The sequence below is a fragment of the Grammomys surdaster genome, unplaced genomic scaffold (genome assembly GCF_004785775.1).
Source record: "Grammomys surdaster isolate TR1022 unplaced genomic scaffold, NIH_TR_1.0 126197, whole genome shotgun sequence".
Taxonomy (NCBI): Eukaryota; Metazoa; Chordata; class Mammalia; order Rodentia; family Muridae; genus Grammomys; species Grammomys surdaster.
In genome coordinates this window covers 3,137,122-3,157,168 of record NW_021621002.1, presented here as the reverse complement: position 1 = coordinate 3,157,168, position 20,047 = coordinate 3,137,122, and the positions used below count along the sequence as shown (strand labels likewise).

The 20,047-nt window shown below is 44.6% G+C and overlaps 1 protein-coding gene across 1 annotated transcript in view; it reads left to right on the top strand.

Annotated features, from left to right (window-relative positions):
- The window catches only part of Chn2 (chimerin 2), a 270,333-nt gene that overhangs the window by 160,925 nt on the left and 89,361 nt on the right, over positions 1-20,047 (top strand). Inside the window, exon 4 of the mRNA XM_028758343.1 lies at positions 17,911-17,942. Within this exon, the coding sequence (XP_028614176.1) occupies positions 17,911-17,942 (32 nt within the window). The remainder of the gene's footprint in view (positions 1-17,910; positions 17,943-20,047) is intronic.

Sequence of the window (20,047 nt, the reverse complement as noted above, 5' to 3'; positions counted from 1 at the left end):
TCAGGGTCATGATGGCAGTCCCTGACTGGGCAAGAAAAGTGGCAGTGATAATGAACAGAGCAAGATGCCCAGGTCAGCAATCAAACCACCGGGATAAAGATCCTGAGAATGAGATGCCCAGGTCAGCCATCAAACCACTAGCATGATCACGCTGAGGATGAGAAACAGAAGGTACCAGCAGCTGAACAATGGTGCCAACTGTGCCAGGAAGGGTCAGCCATGGAGATAATGGTCCGTAGCTTTCTCAAGATTCGTCATTGTAAATTAATACTTAGCGAGCTGCCACAGCACCTGGCATTCAACAATTCCAGAACCCTCCTTGCCACGAGATTCAAAACATCTTCCAGAAAACAAAAGCCTCACTTGTCCTTCCCAAGAATCATTAATCAGTTAGTTCATAATCATTTATTAATTACCAAATGTATGCTTGGGTGATCTGCCAGGAACTGTGCAGAATTTTTTCTCCAAAACCTGTCTCTTTAACTGAGACCTCTCCTCTGGGCTCTCAGCACCTCTACCCACCTGTCTGTTTGGCAGGTGGATGGCACCTAGGCCAGTGAAAGGCTAGCTTTCAGAAAAGGCCAGGCCTGGTTTATTCCTTGTGATTAGGTCCAGAAATTCTGGCTTTTCACTCCCCACCCTCACCCCTTTCTCTTCCATTCTTAGAAGTTGCCAGCCTTACTTCGGGATAACTTTCCAATGGGTCCCTCTCACCTTTGCCTGTCTGAGTTTCAGACCCAGTGTCACTGAGTCCTAGGCCCTCGGTGAACCCAGTGAGCATAAGCACCCCATTCCCAGCTGTCAGACACCTCCTGTCCTGTTGTGCTGTTTGTTCTGTCTCTAGTACAGTCACACCTTCTCATCCACGAAGGATATACTTCCAGACATCTGGCAGAGTCCCAAAAGAGTGGTGTATGCTGACCCAGATGTATTGCTTACCTACGATAAGGTTCAGCTTATAAGTTAGGTACGGTAAAAAAGTAAAAACTTGTAATAAAAACAGAGCAATTTTAAAAGTATACCGTAATGCAGGTTATTTTAAACTTCTGAGCTGTTTACTTCTGGAATTTTCCATTTAACATTTTCAGACTGTGATTGACTGAAGCCCATAGGAGAAAGGCACAGATGAGAGGGGACTGACCTGTTTAATATGTCTCCTAATATGCTTTCTTAACTTATTGTCGCTTATGGGTCTTTCTCCAGAAGAATAGATACCCCAGAGACTCCATCATTTAAGTCCATCCCTGGTACTGAGTGCAGACAAGCAACAGTGGGTGATCAGCAAACATGGAGTAAAGTCGTGCAAAGGGGCCAGAGATGGGTGATATAAGGAATTCAGAAATGTCAGAGTCATGCTAAGAACATATCGGGGTTTACACAGTGCTGTTATCAGGGCGGCGAGTTGGGCTTTTGGCACTTAAGGTGCTTACTTAAACGCAGACTGATAGTATATCCTGGAACGGTCCAAATTTCTCTTTGGCCTTTTCCAAAAGGTCAAAATGTCAAGATTTTTTTTTTTGCATGACTAATTTAAATTCAAATTCCACTGGCTTCCCCTAAAGGACAGATTGCTTTTGTGACGTAAATGACACGTCTCCTTAGTCCACTTGAGGCTTCCTGGAGAACAGAGGATTACAAAAGTCAGTTCCAAAAGGGAAATAAAATGACAGGCTATCACTTCAAACCACTCTCCATTCTATACAGCTTCATTTCCTGCTCCCTCCGATGTAGAACAATCCATTTGGAAGACTGTTCTTTTAATGCAAAAGTCGGCTGTAGAGTTGCTGCTTGCTCCCTGTGCTCCAGACCAGAGCCGGCCTTTGTTTTGATGTCAGAGGTGGGATGGGACACAGGGGCTTCTTCAATTGCTGTCACACCCCACTGCCCTGTTCCACCTGCTAGGGAATCAGATGCTTTTTAAACGTCTCTCTAAGCCCCTTCCCTCTCGGGGGCATTTCCTCTGGGTTATGGTGTTTCTGAGTAGCCTGTTTCATCACTTTTATTTGTAAAGCTGCCCTTTGAAGCCTACAGAAGCGTTGTTCTTCATCAAGCATTTTAAGGTTTAAGCAGTTGCTCCTCAACTTCTCAGCCATAGGCTGTAGGCCTTAGCCTTGTCTCTAGCTTGCCTGGGACATGCCAACAAGTCGTCAGGATTGCCCACATCTCTCGCCAGGAACTCAATCCATTAACATCACAGATTTCTGTAACTCAAGGTGGCTTTGTATCATCCCATCATTCCCCCTGCTTTCTATATCAGTCTTTGAAAAAAATTGTTTTAAAACAAAGTGCCTTCTGGGAGACTGCACCACTCTGCAGATGCAAGATACCCAGAGCTGGGACAGCTCTAAAATCGTGTGATTGATTCTACAAGCCAGGAACAAAGATCAATCTCGTTGCTCTTTAATTGGCATCATGTATAGTGAACAGAGGGCAATTGCTTCCCCGGCAGAAGCATTTCCATCCCTTTCATCCTGGGCTTTCTACGCTGGTCTCTTTCTTCCCTCTTACTATTGACACAACCAAGAAGAAAGGGCTTTTCCCATCAGTTTTTCTCCCTGTCTTTCATCTTACCCACCAACACGGCCTTCTGTCTTCACTTTATCTTGTTCTTACTTAGACTTCCTCTGGTCTTAGACTGATTATAGTATCGTGGAAGAATTGACATGTGAGCTTTTCTTCTACTTAAAGATAGAAATTATGTGTTCCCCTTCCTTCTTTCTTTCCTTTGCTTTTGTGACACTGTCCCTGCTAGAACTCACCATGCAGCTGAGGATAACTTGAACATCCAATATTTGTTTTGCATCTTCTTCCTGAATTGTGGCGTTATGTGCATATGCCACCATGATCAGTTTGTACATTGTTGGGTGTTAAACTGAGAGGTCCATTTGTGTGCTAGGCGGGAACTCTACTGACTGACCAGGCATGACTAGACATACGTTAATTAAATAATCAATCAATCAATCAATCAATTAATTGATTCTTTTATTTAATTTATTTAATTTGATTAATTTATTTATTTTATTTAATACGTAAGTATTAAATCCTTATACTTGGAGGAGTAGAGGTAGGCAGATCTCTGTGAGTTCTAGGCCAGGGGATCTCATACTGAGACCCTCCTTACCTCAGAGATGGAGGGAGCAAGGAAGGGAGAAGGAGAGGGGAGAAAGAGAGAGAGAGAGAGAGAGAGAGAGAGAGAGAGAGACAGACAGAGACAGAGACAGACAGAGACAGAGAAAGAATAAAAGATACTTTGATCTCTCCAAATGCATATCCTTCCTCTCTAAACAAGAATTCACTATATTGGGAATACGTTTTAACTTCTTAAAGGTAATACAGACCCACAGATGCATCTGGAGATTCACAGTCATTCTGAGATGAACTAACACAGGGTAGGCCTAAGTTCTGGAAACCCAACTGCTGTATAGTCTTGAAGCTCAGAGCCAAGGGACACAAAGGAGAAAGCAGGATGGTAGGGGGCCAGCAGAGAGCATGACAGCAATGCTTGCACACTTGGGTCAAGGTGAAGGTGGGCTGAGGAAAAGGAAGGGTCACTCACAGGGCAATTGATAATAGACCAGGTTTCTAGAAGATTCTTTAACTTCACATGTGGTTTCTGTTTTTTAATATCTAACTGGGATATGTGTATCCTGCTATTATACAATCACACTAGTGTGTGCATCTCCCTATCTCAGAAAAAGAAAGAAGAACTGATACCATCATACACCACAGCATGTGCTCTGCCACCCTTCCCTAGCCTGAAACAACATGATCCATTTCCACCCCCCTCTCTATGAGGCAAGGCAAGAGTGATACACTAAGACACAATGCAAACATCTCTGCTCTTTGGAAGGCAACTTCAGGCTACTTCTATGATTCGAATTCTCTGCCCCCAGCTACAACAGTGCTAAGAAGAGGGGCCTTGGAGCAGAAACTGAGTCTGACCCGGCCTGGTGAATGGATTAATGCCTTCAGGGAGGTAGTAGGTTAGTTACCACATATGTGGATAAATATGCAAACAGAAGTCAAATGTATCACACTCCCAACACACACACACACACACACACAGGGGGAGAGAGAGAGAGAGACAGAGAGACAGAGACAGAGACAGAGACAGACAGAGAGACAGACAGATACAGACAGACACAGACAGACAGAGAGACAGAGAGAGACAGAGAGACAGAGAGACAGAAAGAGACAGAGCAGCTTTGACTTTAGCCCATGCTATGACTCCAAGATTGAAAAGGGCTCTTGGGAAGTCACAAGAGCAGTAAGAACACAGAACTGCTGGGGTTTAAGGAGACGGTTCCAGATTTCTGCTCCCCTGGTTAAACTGTAACAGAGAAATGATGCTGACTAAGGCACACTGCCCTTTGACCCTGATGAACCATGTCTCCTAGGGGACTGTGTCCTCGCTGACCAAATGTCTTTATGCTTGAAAACCGTTTTCAAATCCTGACTCAATTTCCCCTCAGAACAATGTTGGTGATGCTATTTTAGTCAGTCTCAACTTTAATGTCACCTAAATCTTAGGGCCACCTAAATCTGGTTTATGGTCAGTCTTCTAGTGCTGTGGAAAGAAACTTCCTGTGCCCTGAGCCTTGGCCAAACAGCTTCTTTCTCCTGCTTCCTGTAGCACTCCCATGGGGACAAACAGCACAGGAGAGGTGAGACCACAGTCGAACCTAGACAGTCCACGTGCAGGACAGGGCTTCTAACACGGTGCTTCTCCAAGTGTGATTCCTGGACTGGGGAGGGCATTACCTAGGAACATACCAGAAATGCATGTTGTCTGTCCCAGCCTGGACCTGCTGAATAAGAAGCCAAAGATGGAGGCCAGCCACCTGTCTCAAGTGTGAGGACCTGTGCTCTCAGGACTGTTCTTGTTTTGTTCTGCTATCTATGGTACCCACTCCCCATCCCCTAAGGACATGGGCATCAAGGCCACTTTGCCTCCTGACACTGATGAACCACCTCCGTGTTGTATTTCTCATGGATTTGAAAGTAAACATCCAGGCATCCTATGGCACTCTCTGTTTCTGCGCTGTCCTTCCTCCTAGATGTTATTTCCATCCTTTAAAAACATCTTGACTTTCTTCTTTGCTAGGTTCTTTCCCATACTCCCTCATGTTACAGAGGTCAAATAGGAACCCTTGTACAATATGGTCAGTGGACAGTGCCTGCCTCAGCCCAGTCTCCTGCCTCCGCCTGTTCTGGCATTACACTTGCTGATGCTGTTTCGTATTACAAGCTAGCAGGATTATTCGAGTTCACGTCTAATGATTCATACTCGTGTTTGTTCGTATTTCACGTAGTCTGTTATGAACCCCACCCCTTTTGGGGATAGTTCACATATTTTCTCTATCAGTGCCTATGCATAAAACATCCTTGCTAGATTTCTTTCTGCTTTGAGGAAGCCTTTGCCTTAATAACAATAATAACTTCATTATGACCGTGCCAGGAATACTGAAACTAACATTTTCACCCCCAAGATCCTTCACTTAGTGCTTGATGGTCACCTCCTAACCTGGGATTTACATGACTGGCTAATAAAAGCCAGTCCATAACTTATGTTCCCAGATCGACACCCTTGCCTTAGTTCCTGCTTCTCTGGTGTCTCCAGGATACTGTTGACTGAGCCGTTGGTAAGTAGGGATCTCTGGCTGTGCCTTCTCACAGTCACAGCCTTGCTTGTTCAGATACACTGTATCTCCAGGTCTCGTTGTTGGACAGAATAGCAAGTTTCACTTTAGTGATGGTATCTCTTCCTTCCTTCTTATTCACATGGCCACTGTCATCTCCCTATCTCCTATGGAAGGAAATTAAAGAACCTGAGAAAAGCCTGACAAAGGCGTATTGGTTTGCATCCAGCCCCTCGTGTCCTGTTAGGTAATTACACATCGATTGTGTGATGGATTGTTCCAGCATCTCCCTGGCTATTTCTACCAAGTATTTAACTTGGTAGAATATCCGTTTGCTCCTTTGTGGACCGTGATGTTCCATGGCTTCTCAAGAACAGGCTGTATCTCCAATACTTCCGTAAGAATACATGCAAGGCTCGTTTGCGTTTCTGCAATCTCTGTTGCTGACATATCTCACCCAGCCACTCTCTGCCTTAGTGAATAGAGCTTTAAGTCGACTTGGCGTATCTTGCTTAAAAATTAAAGCTGACTTCCACTCAATGCAGCAAATGGAGAGGCCCGAAGACAAATAAAACTTGGCCCACCGCCAGATAGAGAGGCTTGAGAAGGATGGAAGGCTTTATGTCTTGTGTTTAGTGTAAACGTTTGTTGATGGGATGCCGACCTTTGTTAGCCTAGCCGAGAGATTGGCATATAATAATCCAGTGAATGGTTTTGTAATAAGTTTCATCAGAATATAGAAATATTCATTTCTGAATGAACTGAGTCCTTGAGACGGAGACCAGATGGTCCTCAAAGTCTAAACTCTTTCCAGTTCAACCCTTTCAGGAGAACTTTGCTGGCCACTAGCTGTGCACCAACTGTAACTTTGAAGTGAGTTGATACGTAGACTCAAGTGGTTAGATGAAAGGCAGGCCTGGCAGTCACACACGGAAAGTCCTGGCATTCATTCTTGCCCTCTCCCAGACCCTGTGAAGGTAGAAGGAAACTGGGGCCGGGAGCTGAGGAAGGAAGCCACTCCCAGCCATTTGAAGGAACAGCCAGCCCTTCGTGTTTAGCCCATGCAGATTGACAAGAAAGGTCAATACAGCAGCAAGAAGCAGGCACTGAGTGACCTTCTCCCTCACCTGTAGATGGCAGCCTGCTAATGAAAGTCACCAGTGCTTTTTCAGGGGTGACTGAAAGGCTGGGTGGAGTTGCCATTTGTAATACTTCCTGGACATGGAAACTATACTGGTTTTAATTTCAGGAAGAAAGCTGGTGTCACCTCCTATCAAAAGTCTAATAACCATCAGAGCTGACTAACAATTTCCATTGAAATGTTCGGGAAGAAGCGTGCTAAGCCCTCCGCTTTGAAATACATAGTTTTAAAAGTTGGATTGGCTGGCGATAAAGGAGGAACAAATGTATCCACTGTAAAATGCTGTGGAATGTCAGTGGGGTGTGCGCATGCCTGCTGTGAGTACCTTCCAGCCTTTCATGTCTTCAACCAGATCTGTGGAGATTTCCACACAAAGGCATCAAGAAAGCCAGGATTATTTGTGCAAGCAGAGAAGGCTGAGAAGCAAAGCTGTTCTCTGGGGTACTGGGCCCTGACAGGCAGGAGACAGGCTCTGTGTCTGGTGGTAGAGGAAGCCCATAGGCCATGCTCAAGAATCCATACTGTACAGTTCAGAATGATCAGAAGGACAATCATTGATAAAGAGCTCTCACTATTTATTACTCCGATGTGGAGTTTTTGGGGAGTGTCTAGTCTGGAAGTAGAGTATTGGACACTTTTAAAAATAACACACACACGTCTAGAAATCATTGTGATAGAAGTGAAAGTTAGACCTGAAGTCAGGGATGAGCTGCAGTCTTACCTCTACTGAGCTATGAGAGCCAACTGGTAACCACTCTGAGCTGCAGCTTCCTGCCTGCGCTAGGAGAAAGATGCAAAGGCACGCAGCTCACCATGCTAGAAGAACATACGTGAAAGCATGCTACAGGCATGAAGAAGTCACAGGACCATGACACTCGGATGGCAATATTATCCCCAAGGGTAAGACATAATCTTCACAGGACACACGACACACACAGACACACATACACACACACACACACACACACACACATGCACGCAGGGGTAGGGGAAGGGACAGAAAGACAGAGACAGAAACAAACACAGAATAGAACAGATAGAGGCAGAGAAAGAGCTGTTTTTTTAAATAGAAATCACAAATGTGCACATAGAACATGATAGGAACACACTGAGTTTATCTTCAGAATTAAAATGTCACTGGGTAGGGATTGCAGTCCTCCATAACAGACTGTGCAAAAGAGACTAACACCAGACAGATCTTTCATTTCAGCCGCTTCCCAAGCTCCCCTAGTCCTTTCACTTGCTTTGGGCATGGATTAAGCTTTGAAGGAAGGAATTCACTGGGAGGAGAGAGGACTTAAGCGAGTATGTTTGCCGATGTGCCCCCTATGTGCCCCCCAAAGTTAGCAGGAGCGTCATCTTCCCTTTGAGTCAATTCTGTTGGGTAGCTCAAGCTCCCTGGGCTTAGGAGGAATGTGGAGAATTTAAAGGGAGTCAGAGGGGAAGAAGGAAGATGAGCTAAGGGCTGGAGGTGGAGCCTCTCTGAAAAGGTTAAGAGAACAAGGGGTTCTTCAGTTTGAGGAAGAACATGAACTCAAGGGGCCAAGACAGCTTTTAATGATCAATACGTGTTCTCCAGAGAGGAGTCTGAGTTCTTGTTTGCACTGAAGACCAAGTGAGAGAAGAAGCATAATTTGAGGGAACAAAATACTTAGGGTCAGGTTGTAAGATAAAGTTTCTATCCATGAGTGGACTTCGGTTTCCCTTTACAAGGTGTTTTATTTTAAAGTATGACACCTGCTTGTAGGAAGTATCGAGGAGGGAAATGCAGGCAGGGTAACTCCATTTAAATCACACACATACACACACACACAAATACACAGACACACACAGACACATACACACACACACACACACACAAATACACAGACACATACACAAATACACAGACACACACACAAACTGTAGTTTTGTATTTTTAAGTAAGCTTATAAAATAATATTTTCTTATGACTTATTCAAACATCCTTAGTGTTACTTATCTTTCCTAGCCTCTCACCCTGTTCGACACCCCCTCCACTACAGTCCTCCCATTTTCTTCCTTTCATAGCACCTACTCTCCTCCTCCCAAGAGCTTCTCCCTCCCTCTGCCCCTGCCCCCGCCCTGTGGTGATCCCCTCCTACTTTTCGGCTTTTATTCGAGGTTAGATACTGGAGTCTAAAGATTCAGAGCTAGGAGGCACAGATGAGAAAGAACAAGGCTTTCGTCTTTGTGGATGGAGGTTACCCCACTCAGGTTTGTCTTTGTGGATGGAGGTTACCCCGCTCAGTACAGCGTTTGCAGGGTAGGTGAGGAAACGCTGTGCCTCAGTGGAGAGGTCCAAGAAGATCCCACTAAGTCATGTGACACTGCCCCAGCAATGAGGAAACTGAGAAGGGTTGGGAGCGTTTAGCAATGTGATGAGGAGAGTCTTTTCTGTTCAGTATACAACAGATCTGAGGACGAGCAAAGTTGAGACAGGATCAGTGAAAACACTATTTTTGTGGACCTGGAGACTAGGTTCATGATGGACATAGAGAGAAAGAGACACCTGCAACAGCCACTAAGAGAACTTCCACCAGAGGGGAGAGTGCACTGGGAATGACAGCACCCAGGAGACTTGTGTAAAGTCATTCACAGAGATGCTGAGACACCAGATGTGGGGAGCAGATTTTCTTTATTTTTTCCATTAATTCATTAATTATCTTATTTATTCACTTTAGATCTTGGTTACAGCAACCCCCCCCAAATTCTACCCTCTCAGGTCCCCCATCACCCCTCCTCCATCACCTCTCCCATTCTCCTCAGATGTCCTGCCCTTGGACATCAATTCCCAGTAGGACTAGACACATCCTCTCCTACTGAGGCCAGACCAGGCAGTCCAGCTAGGGGAAGGGGATCCAATGGCAGGCAACAGAGTCTGAGACAACCCCCACTCCAACTGTTAGGGAGCCCACATGAAGACCAAGATGCACATCTGCTACAAATGTGTAGAAGGCCTAGGACCAGACCCTGCACACTCTAAAGAAAATGTAGTACATCAACACTATGGGATGAATACTACTCAGCTATTAAAAACAAAGACATGATATTTGCAGGCAAATGGATGGAACTAGAACATATCATTCCACGTGAGGTAACATATTCATGGTATATATTCACTTATAAGTGGATATTAGCCATGACACACAGGATAACCATGCTATGATCCACAGACCCATAGAAACTTTGTAACAAGGAGGGCCTGAGGGAGGATGTGTGAATCTCACTCAGAAGGGGAAATAAAGTAGATATCAGAGGTGGGGGGAGGGAGGGAACTGGGTGGGAGGTGGGGTGGAGAGAGGAAGAGGCTCAGGAGAGCACTGGGAAGGAGACCAGAAATCAGTGGGGGTCATCTCTGGGACTAGCTACAGACCTGGGAGGCTCTGGGAACTCTATGGGGATGACCTTAGCAGCAGGGGATATGGAGACTGAAGTGGCCACCTCCTATAGCCAAGAGGGACTTCAGTGGACGGAGGGAGACATCAATCCATCTACAAAAACCCTTGACCCAAAATTTGTTCTGTGAACAGTTTCTATATCATCTTCTCTGAAGGGTGCTAGAATGGGTAGTGTTTGAGATTTTTAATGATGTACAGGTCAATCCAGTGATTCCAGCAGAACTGATGTTCTCTGTGGTTGCATTTTCTTCTGTGCTCTGGAGATTCCCCTTCCTCCCCATGTAGATTATCAGCACCTACCAGATCCTAGTCTGTGTGTCAACCTCACGCTTCTTCATGGCCTTCAGGGAATATGGCCTTACAAGCCTTCCTCTGTTCATATGCAGTGGGTAGGATAGCCTCTTCTGGCTACTTGTTGGTGAACTAAGGCATCTGCACAGAAGGAACCTGTGCAGTATGTCTCCTCCTCTGCCTCTCCTGGCCCTGCCCATAAGGATGCTCTGAGTCAGGGTCTGTAAGCCTAAAGAAAAGATCAGAACCAGAAGCACAGGCTCAGTGTGCAAGGGAGGACCCTGTGTCTGTGCACATCAGGGTGTAACTGCTCTTCCTGTGCTTTTCAGATGTGCACATAAGAAACCTGGGCATCACATATCCCGCCCCGCCCCCCATCATGATGTATGTTCTATGGCTGTTTATCTAAAGAGTTCTAGGAATATTGAGATCCATCCCAGACAAATATTTAAACAGTGCTTCAGGCTCTTATCCCAGGATCAGGCTCTTATCCCAGGATGTCTTCTGTGCTTGGGCACTGGCTGCTAGAACCTGTTCCAGCACACCATCTAGGACAGAATTGCAAAAGAGTCAGTCCCACAACAGCTGGGAGGTTCTGCAGTGGCTCACATATGCACATAGTGTGTCTGACCATAGTGTGTCTAACCCACCCCCAAGCTACTTAAAATTTTGCTGTAGTGTGTTTGCTCATTTTGTTCTTACACCTGACAGCATTCACACTCCCTTCAATGAGGGAGTGGGCTCTCTTATGAATTTTATTAACATTTTAGTCTGCTCTAGTTCATGGTCTTCTGCGCTGCTTTGATCTGTTGGTGGCATTTTCTAAATATCATCTTATTCTTAAACATACTTTTAGACCAGTATTGTAAGAAATAAATATTTCCTGTTTTTCTTCTTTCAATTCCATTCTTCTTTAAACATTCAAAGCATTTTGTTGCTTACTTGAATTTTGGTTTATTAGTAACTTCCCTGAAAATAGTCAAAAGTGTAAAGTTCTTCTATTCTCAAACAGGTTTTTTCATGACTGGCCTCTTAGATATGACAGGTTGCAGCCTGTTTGGCAACATTCCAGACTACAGACCCCAAGCTGTTGCCTATCCCCACCCGCAGAGTCACAACAGTCAAGACCATTTGTACCTTTGCTGAGTGTGCCTGCGGATTCGTGGGCAGGAGCGGGGGGGGGGGGGGTCGTCTCTTTACAGTTGGGAACTCCTGGTCTAGGAAAAAGTCTTTTATTTTTTATATAAGTATCACTAACTTTTAAGTAAAATTCCTCAGAAAATCTAAGAAGAGACATTAAAGACAGAAAGCAAACCAAACGAATGGAGCTGCTTGGGTCCATCCGTGCATCTGCTCACAGCAGAGTGTTTGCACGCGGTCCTTGCCCTGCCTTACTGTGTGCTTACAGAGCAAGCAAGGCCACAGGGAGTCTGGAGAGATTTTTTTCCCTATTTTTTAAGATGTATTTTTATTTCATGTGTATGAGCGATTTGCCTCCATGTGTGTATTTGCGCTGCATATGGTGTAGCACCCATGGAGGCCACAGGGGGCATCAGATTCCCTAGAACTAGAGCTGTAATCCACAGTGCATGGGGGAGGGGGGAGGCACAAACCCAGGTCCTTTGCAAGAACAACAAATGCCCTTAGCCACTGTGCCATTTCTTCAGCCTATGGACAGTACATTGTTGTAACACATTCTGATCAAGAAAGGAGGGAGCTCATCTCTCAGGGCTCACTCTTGGGTTCAGAAAAGCTTAAAGTTATGCCGTGGGGAAAATAAGACTTTGGGTTTTAGAAAGACATGGGGGATTTGGACGTACCCAGTCGCCCCTCTCTACCGTACACTTTGAATTATAAGAATGAAAATTCCTGGGCTTTTATTTGATTTCTTTTTCAGCAGAGATCTTTCTAATTAGAAAGGAATTAACCATCCTTGATTTTTGTGGGTGAAATCACCCCAGTATGACCAGTCTAAATCTCCCGTCAAAGGCCTTTTCTCCCACATTTGATCTGTATCTCAGAGAACTCAGCGGTCTGGTTGCCTTGTGCGTGCAAAAGGCTCCTAAATTAGTTTTTTTTAAAAAATCATTTCTGTTAAGTATAAACTTAACATATACCAGCTGTTGAGGGATTATACAAGCTTTGTTTTTTTCCCAATAATTGGAAACCTTGTTTACAGAAGACTCAATGGTGTTCTTTAAATGTCTTTGTATTGAATAGAAAAGAATGTGTGTTTATCTAAGCAACGACAATCTGACTATAAAGAAACTCATTTAAGGATTATACCTCCTGTCTCTCACAGTGCAGCTGTCACCAGAATGTTCCTCCAGGCTTTCAAACTGCTGAAAAGTCTTCCTTAAAATTAACAGAATAAACCTGGTAGTTTGGGAAGAAAATTTAATTCTAAATCACAAGAAAAGACTCAAGACTATCAGGACACTGGGGCAAATTTATCGATTGGCTAACTCTCTGATAGAATTCAAGCCACTGGGAAGAGGTTTTAAGGTGTTCATTGACATCAAAGAGAAACCCAAAGGCCTCCAGATAAGCAAATTAGGGAACATGAAGAATTTTGAGGGTCAACCAAGGCCTTAAGATTGTTCAGTCTTTACTGGAAGAACAGAGAAGGCCTGGAGCCAAGGGTGACATGCCCAGAGTCTCACTCACTCTCCTTGTGTTATAGAGATGTTAATGTGATAATGCACTCAGAACATAGCATACATTGTAGCACTCAGTAATGTAAGGCCAGTGCCGGAACGTTCCAAGTCTCAGGGTTTATATGGGCAATGCCTCATCTGATCTCTGAAGCTGCCATATTAAAATAGCATGCTTGAGAGCACCCATATTATTAAAGATTGAAGAAAATGAGAAGCAAAGAAGTTTAATACGCTCCCCAGAGTCAGGTGCTGGACCCGCAGTGAGGAAAGGCCTGCATCCATCGTCCCCACCTTTCTGCACACTCCTGCTGAGCATAGAGCTCTTTACTCTCCGAACACACTGACTGCTACAGCCACTTAGCCATCATCTTTCCTCAGCTAACCACCTACCGCGCCAAGCACTCAGAAGCCTGGTGCCTTCAAAAATGCTAAGACTTTTGTGACTCCTCTTTGAGGTACAGATTCATGCTCCATGAAGAGGACAAAGCTCTGGTCCTGATGACCTGGTGACACCATTTTCTGTGATACTTTGAGTAGTGGGGATGCTATCCCATGGAAGGAGGCTTCTTCCAGAGCTCAGTGTTGTCCTGACTGGCCTGAGTTTAAACATAGAGCACAATCCCCTTTCTTCCTCCTGAGGAATTGTGGATGGTATTTGGTAAGCTCGGGCACACTCGAGGCCACCGCTCAGTCAGTTCCAGTTAGTGGGAACCATTCATATCTTTGCCAAGAGTATTCCACTGCTTATTTTTATTACTGTACATGCTCAGTGGAGAAGAGTAATGACATCTCCAGTCTGGTTTGCTGCATACCGCGTAGAGGCCTACATATACATTACTCTACAGTGTTAAAAAAAATTAGGAAATTAATCTTACAGTGTTTTGCATTATGCAATAATTCTTACTACAGGGTTCAGTGGTTATTTAGGAGTATTTTTAGCAACATTTGGAAGTTTGATCTTTCAGGATGCTTTCCCAATAGATCGATACTTTTCGCCATGTGAGAGGAATAGGTTCTCACTGCCCAGCTCATTGGGTAGAGTTGGATGAGGCTCGGATGCATGGTGACCTCTACCCTGTGCCAGGCGTGGAGAGGTTCTGAGAATAAAACCAGAGGGAGGGAAGATGTGACTGCTAGAGAAGGGTTCCCTCTCAACAAAAAAACAAAACTGAAACAAAACAAAACAACCTTCCAGAGCCAGTGAGAGTCTCACTCTCAAAGAATAAGGCAGAGAATGATAGAGGAAGACACCCAATGTCCTCCCCTCACCCTGGCCTCTATGTGTACCCATGGGCATGCACACATTGAATGCATATATATTATAAGCGCAGAGAGAGAGAGAGAGAGACAGAGAGACAGACAGAGAGAGAGAGAGAGAGAGAGAGAGAGAGAGAGAGTGAAACTGTGCCTGGGGAAAGAGCATACTGGGTTCTACGAGGCTACAGTGTAGAGACTAGAGGTGTCACTGGCCAGGACCCTGTCCCTCCAAGCCTTGATACTAAGCTGATCGTGTTTTGTATACACCAAGGATCTACTCTCATCTAGCCCCCCCCAAAAAAAAAACCAAAAACAAACAAACAAAAAAACCGTTGAGGCTCTGTGGCTTTCCCGGAGTCCTGTAATTAACAAGTAAGAGCTGGGCTTGTTTAAGGCTTACGAGGGTGTAGGTTCTTGCTGAGTCTTTTGCCAACCAAAATTTTAGGAAAATAAAAAAAAAGATGGTTTTTAACCCTTTAACCCCAGTCATTTTCTCTCTTTATCATAAACAATTACAAATATGTATTTTGTAAGAGCTGCAGAGAGGATGAAGGAAAAACATTGGATCTGGTTGTTATTCACACAGCTTTGCTCAGTGAGTGCCCAGCACGGGGCCCAGTGCACCCCTGCCTTCCTCTCTCTTGCATCCATCTTCCCTCTCCTGTGCAACGCTCCCAAATGGAAGAGGAAATTAAGAAAGCAGGGATGCCTAACCAAATTTGAATCCAGATAAAGGTGGACTAATAATTTCACCACACTTCTCTGGTGACATTTAGGGGTTCCTCCCTGACTCCATTCTGTGTATACCATGGCCTTTGCGACTTGGTGTTCCTGGTTTATGTTTTAGTGGCTTCATACATAAGGGGCTTGTCCCTTGCTTGGATTGAAGTCTCCCCCGGGCAAGATCTATTAGGGAGACTTTAAGACACTATATTGATTTCCCCATTCGGCAGTCCACCTTAGATCTCTCCTTGTGTTCTCCACATGTTGTGAGCACAGAAACCTAGGATCTCTTTGTAGCTGTGCCCTGTCTGTGTTCCCTTGGTCGTCACTGCGTGAACAATGGCAGAGCCAAGCACAGAGCCCTGAACCTAACAAATACGATGTGTACTTTCTTAAGTGATGAGCGAACCAATAGCAATTGTTGTATTATTGAGAATCAATTAAATTCCATCGTTGTTAGCTTCTTCCCTACATTCCAGGAGGCAGGGGGCAGCTTTACGTACCGTGCAATCCTCCCGAGAAGATTGATTAGTTACTCGTCTTCTGTGGAAGAAATGAGGGTATGGAGATAGAATGGAGTGAAAAGCTGCACTTGGATTTTACACCTTGTGTTATTGAGTAGCCGAATAGATGAAAACTCTTCCTTTCCAAAGAATGAACCGATTCTAATTTGGACTGTTAGATGTCCAAGGATGGAAAGATAGTTGGCCGTTATGCATTGCTTTTGTAGAGCCCTTAGCTTTTCAAGATCTAAATCGTCTCTATGGTACATTGATGTGGCAACTGAATACCAGTAGGATCACGTAAATCAGAACTTTAAAAGCCAATGGAATGACATCGGTGACAATTTTCGGCTCACATTTTTGAAAGTTACCGTTGCGTAAAGAAAGTGACGCTAGACTCTAGCATTTATAGAGAAGACGCCTGCTCAGAAGGAGCCTCTTCACGCGCTGTGTGTTAGTTAATTATATCATTTAAATATACATTTTCACAGAAACGTGGAGTAGACGTCACACCCCCAAGATCAAAAGTTATGAGCAGCCTTTGATGGAGCACGGTTCAGATATGAAACTTCGCAGTAGAGTGAACGCATGTGTAGACGTGCCTAGAATCAATTGTTAACCTCTTACCTACCTACATTCCAGGAGTCAGGAGTCAGCTTCACCTGTGGGGAAAATTGAAAAAGCCGCCTCTGCGGTGGGGCCCCGGCGGGGCTTCCACCGCTGTGGCGGGTCCCACATTCGGGGAGAACTCTATGGTTCCAGTGGCCTGGAGGCCTTGGCGACAACAGGCCCCAATAACACGAGGAAGTCCTTGGTTCCAAAAAGGTTTATTGTCATGGCGGATGATGGATGAATCTAGGTGTACCCCCCAGAACTCAGGGCAGTCCCGAGTTATATAGGGAGGGAGAAAGGAGGAAGATTGGGGGAGGACCTGGGAGAGGCATGTTTAATTTGCTCTGCCCTCTGGCCTTCATTAGTATGTAAATCCCTAGGGCCTGAGGCCTATAGCCTGGCCTATATAATTCTATGGAGACCTGACTGCTTTTCAGGATCCTGGGTTCTGGGGGGCGCCAAACTCCTGCCGGTTCTCATGCAGAATCCTACCCAGAATTTGCAGAGTCTCGGGGTTCTAGGCACCTGCTCCACCATGACCCAGGATATCCTTACGCAGTCCCACATTCACCTACCATGCTGATCTCATTATTTGTATATTTGTGTGTGAGCTAGATTTGTCCTATCTAGATTATGAAGTCTTCAGAGCCCTGGGCCCCCTTTCTGAGCTTTCCTCATGGTCTATAATATCCTATGTAGCCCATCTATCCTTTGAGATACAGGAGAGATGGCGATACACTAGGATCCCGCCTGGTGCCTGGAAATCCAACAGTTCTGTCTGTCTGTAAGCCCTATTGGGAAAACAGTCTATTTGGCTGTAGACAGAACTGACTATGGACAAAACATCTGCCAGGCTCATATCCTACACCAGGGAACAGAAACAAAGTTGTTTCCAAATGCACAACTATCAGTAAGACTTCTAGCTTTCCACGGTTCGTCTGTGTTTGGACTGTCCCAAGAATTAAAGCAGTACTGAGAGCCAGATGTGAAAACATGTGCTCATACCTTTTCAAGCCAATACTGTGAACATCACAGAACAACATTCTTGTGTGCTAGATGACATGTGTGATCTGACCTGATGTAGGCACCTCTGTCTTGTTCTCTATGTGCTGGGCCTCAGGTCTCATTTCTAGGCATTTGTTGAAAAATAAATGAGAATGCTAAAATACCAATTTTACTCGAGAAGAAACCAAATGATATTTACTTTATTTTCTATCCAGGTGCAAACCCTTGTTTATTTATAAGTGCAAAACAAAACAATTAAGGGAAGATTGAAATAAATGCTTATGTTTTATTCATATTAGAAGTAGCCTGCCTTGTCTTTTAGAATGAAGTTAAAATGTTCTCGTAAATGCCCTACTGTTAAAATAAGCGACACATTGTTTCCTTTGGAAAAAATGTTATTTATCTTTTTGAAAATTCCTTATTAAGTTGACTTGGTTTAGATGGGAAATGAGCCTAATGAATATAGAAATATAATGATTCTGGATCATTCCTATCCGTTAGGATGTATTGATTAATTCCAAAGCTTCATGGATCTCTGGTTTGGTGATTGAATCTATAGTAAAATTACAACCAGGACGCTAGCTGTTTATCTGAATCACACTTTTATCTAGCTGCTTTGAATTCAAGTGCATTAGTAACATTTTTCTTCTTTTTTTGATATAGGTGGAAAACAGACCAAAATATTATGGAAGAGAGTATGTATTATACTATTCTTTGTTTTAACAATTTAATAAGTAGTTGCTTCCTATGTCATTCAAATTTAACTATTAACTATTCCCTAACATGGTCTTCATCACATGTCTATTGTGTAAGAGTTTAGTAAGAAGAATAAACACAATCAGACCCCTTTGTACTGAGTTTTCCTTCCCACACTCCGATACCTGGTTCCCACTAAGGTTGGGCAGGAGGAGATGTTGCGTTAATATTTAAAATCGGCCTCTGGTCAACCAGCCCGCCAGAAACACCAGCCCTGTCACCCACTAGATGCCAGCACGAGAGATGGCTCTGCCAATCTTCCACGCTGTCTCCGCAAGGCAGGGCATTGCCCAGACCATTCCACAATCCATGAGGGCCCAGTAAGAGAATGAGACTCTAATTATTATAGATTAATCAAAGGCTTTATATGTTTGATAATGATTAATAACAAGATGCTCGTACAAAGAGAGTTGTATCTCAATTAGCTAACCTAATTATAAGTTTATAAGTTGTTCCCCACGAGTACTCTCCACACCTGTGTGGTTCTCTATCCTCCTTCATCTCTGCCCTCTCTAGCTCCTCCTCTTCCTTTTTTTCTCTTCCTCTCCCAACTCCTCCTCTTCCTCTCCTTACTCCTCCCACCTTAGCTCCTCCTACAGGGAGAGATGTGTGTAGTCCTCTCTTCAGAGCCAGCCTCCAGTGCCTGGCCAGTGTTCGAAACGGAAGGCTTTCCACCATCTTTCCACCAGCATTTCATTTCACTGTCTACCCTGATGCACTGCAAACACTTAGGTGTCAAAGACTACACTTCAGCCGAATTCCTGACTATCATGATGAACCTCATAACACAGTGCTCAGGAAAAGCATCCCTTTCCCCTGCAGTGTCGGAAAACCAAAGGGATCACTCTCTAGACTCGGGTGTATCAGCCAGATTGCCTGAAGCCCATCTTTAGTCTCTTCCTATCCTGGCCACGTTGTCCTTTTAACTCCACCTCTAGCTCCATTTGATTTCCTTAGTCACCTAGCATAAGGCAAATATCATAACTACCAAAGTCCTTTGTAGTCTGAGACTGCCAGGCACAGAACCCTTTAAAGAGAGAGAACTATGGAATGGTCCAAGGAGGAAAAGGTACATAAGTCACTGATGAGGCAAAAGCTCTTTCAAGGCCACCTCATGTCCTCCCTTAGCCAACGAGACCTTCCCTCTCGTCTCTATACCCAGAAGAGCCTCAGCTTCATGGCTAATGGACTGTCCGGTCATCCTAGCCTACAGCTCCTCCAGTGGACACAGCTGCATTCTGGAGGCTTTCTTGTCAGACTTTGAGCCTCCAGACAGGCAGCACCTCTCACCCACACCCCTGCCTCTGATAGCTAGCTGGTCTATGTTGTCACATGACTTGGATTCTCCATCCGACTTCAAAATTACCTGCAGATTGTACTTTGTACTTTTTTTTTTTTTAAAGACAGGGCAAATAGGAAAACTGACCACATACAGTTTTGTACCTGAATTGACCACCACAGAGCAGCTCTTCCTGCCAGAGCTCATGCTGCACAGGAGGCTTCTCCACAAAATCTCGAGAGTCGAGTGGCCTCACTTACAAAGCCCCAAACCCCTCTGCTCCATGGTGGTCAATTTCGTACAGTGTACAAGACCCACTGAAACCCCATGGTCTTAGCCAAGCTCTCCCCAGACTCCGCTGGCTCACTGTCTTCATGGGAAACTTGGTCTCTTCTATCTCAGCGTTCACCCCCAGTGTTTTCCAACAGTGCTGCTCTAAGCACCGGTTCCTGAGATTTAAAACCAGAACTTAGCAGAGCACAAGCCTCCACCACCAAGCTGTCATCACTTTGACCTACAGGCTGAGATATTCATACAAGAGCATTGAGGCTTCTGGCGTGTTTGCTCCCCTAGGACCAGAATGCCAACTAAAATATTCACTATTGAAAAGAAGAATATTGAAAAGGAGGAAATTAGGATAACACCACACACACACACACATTCTCTCTCTCTCTCTCTCTCTCTCTCTCTCTCACACACACACACACACACACACACATACACAGACACACACACAAACACACACTCAAACACACACACTCACCC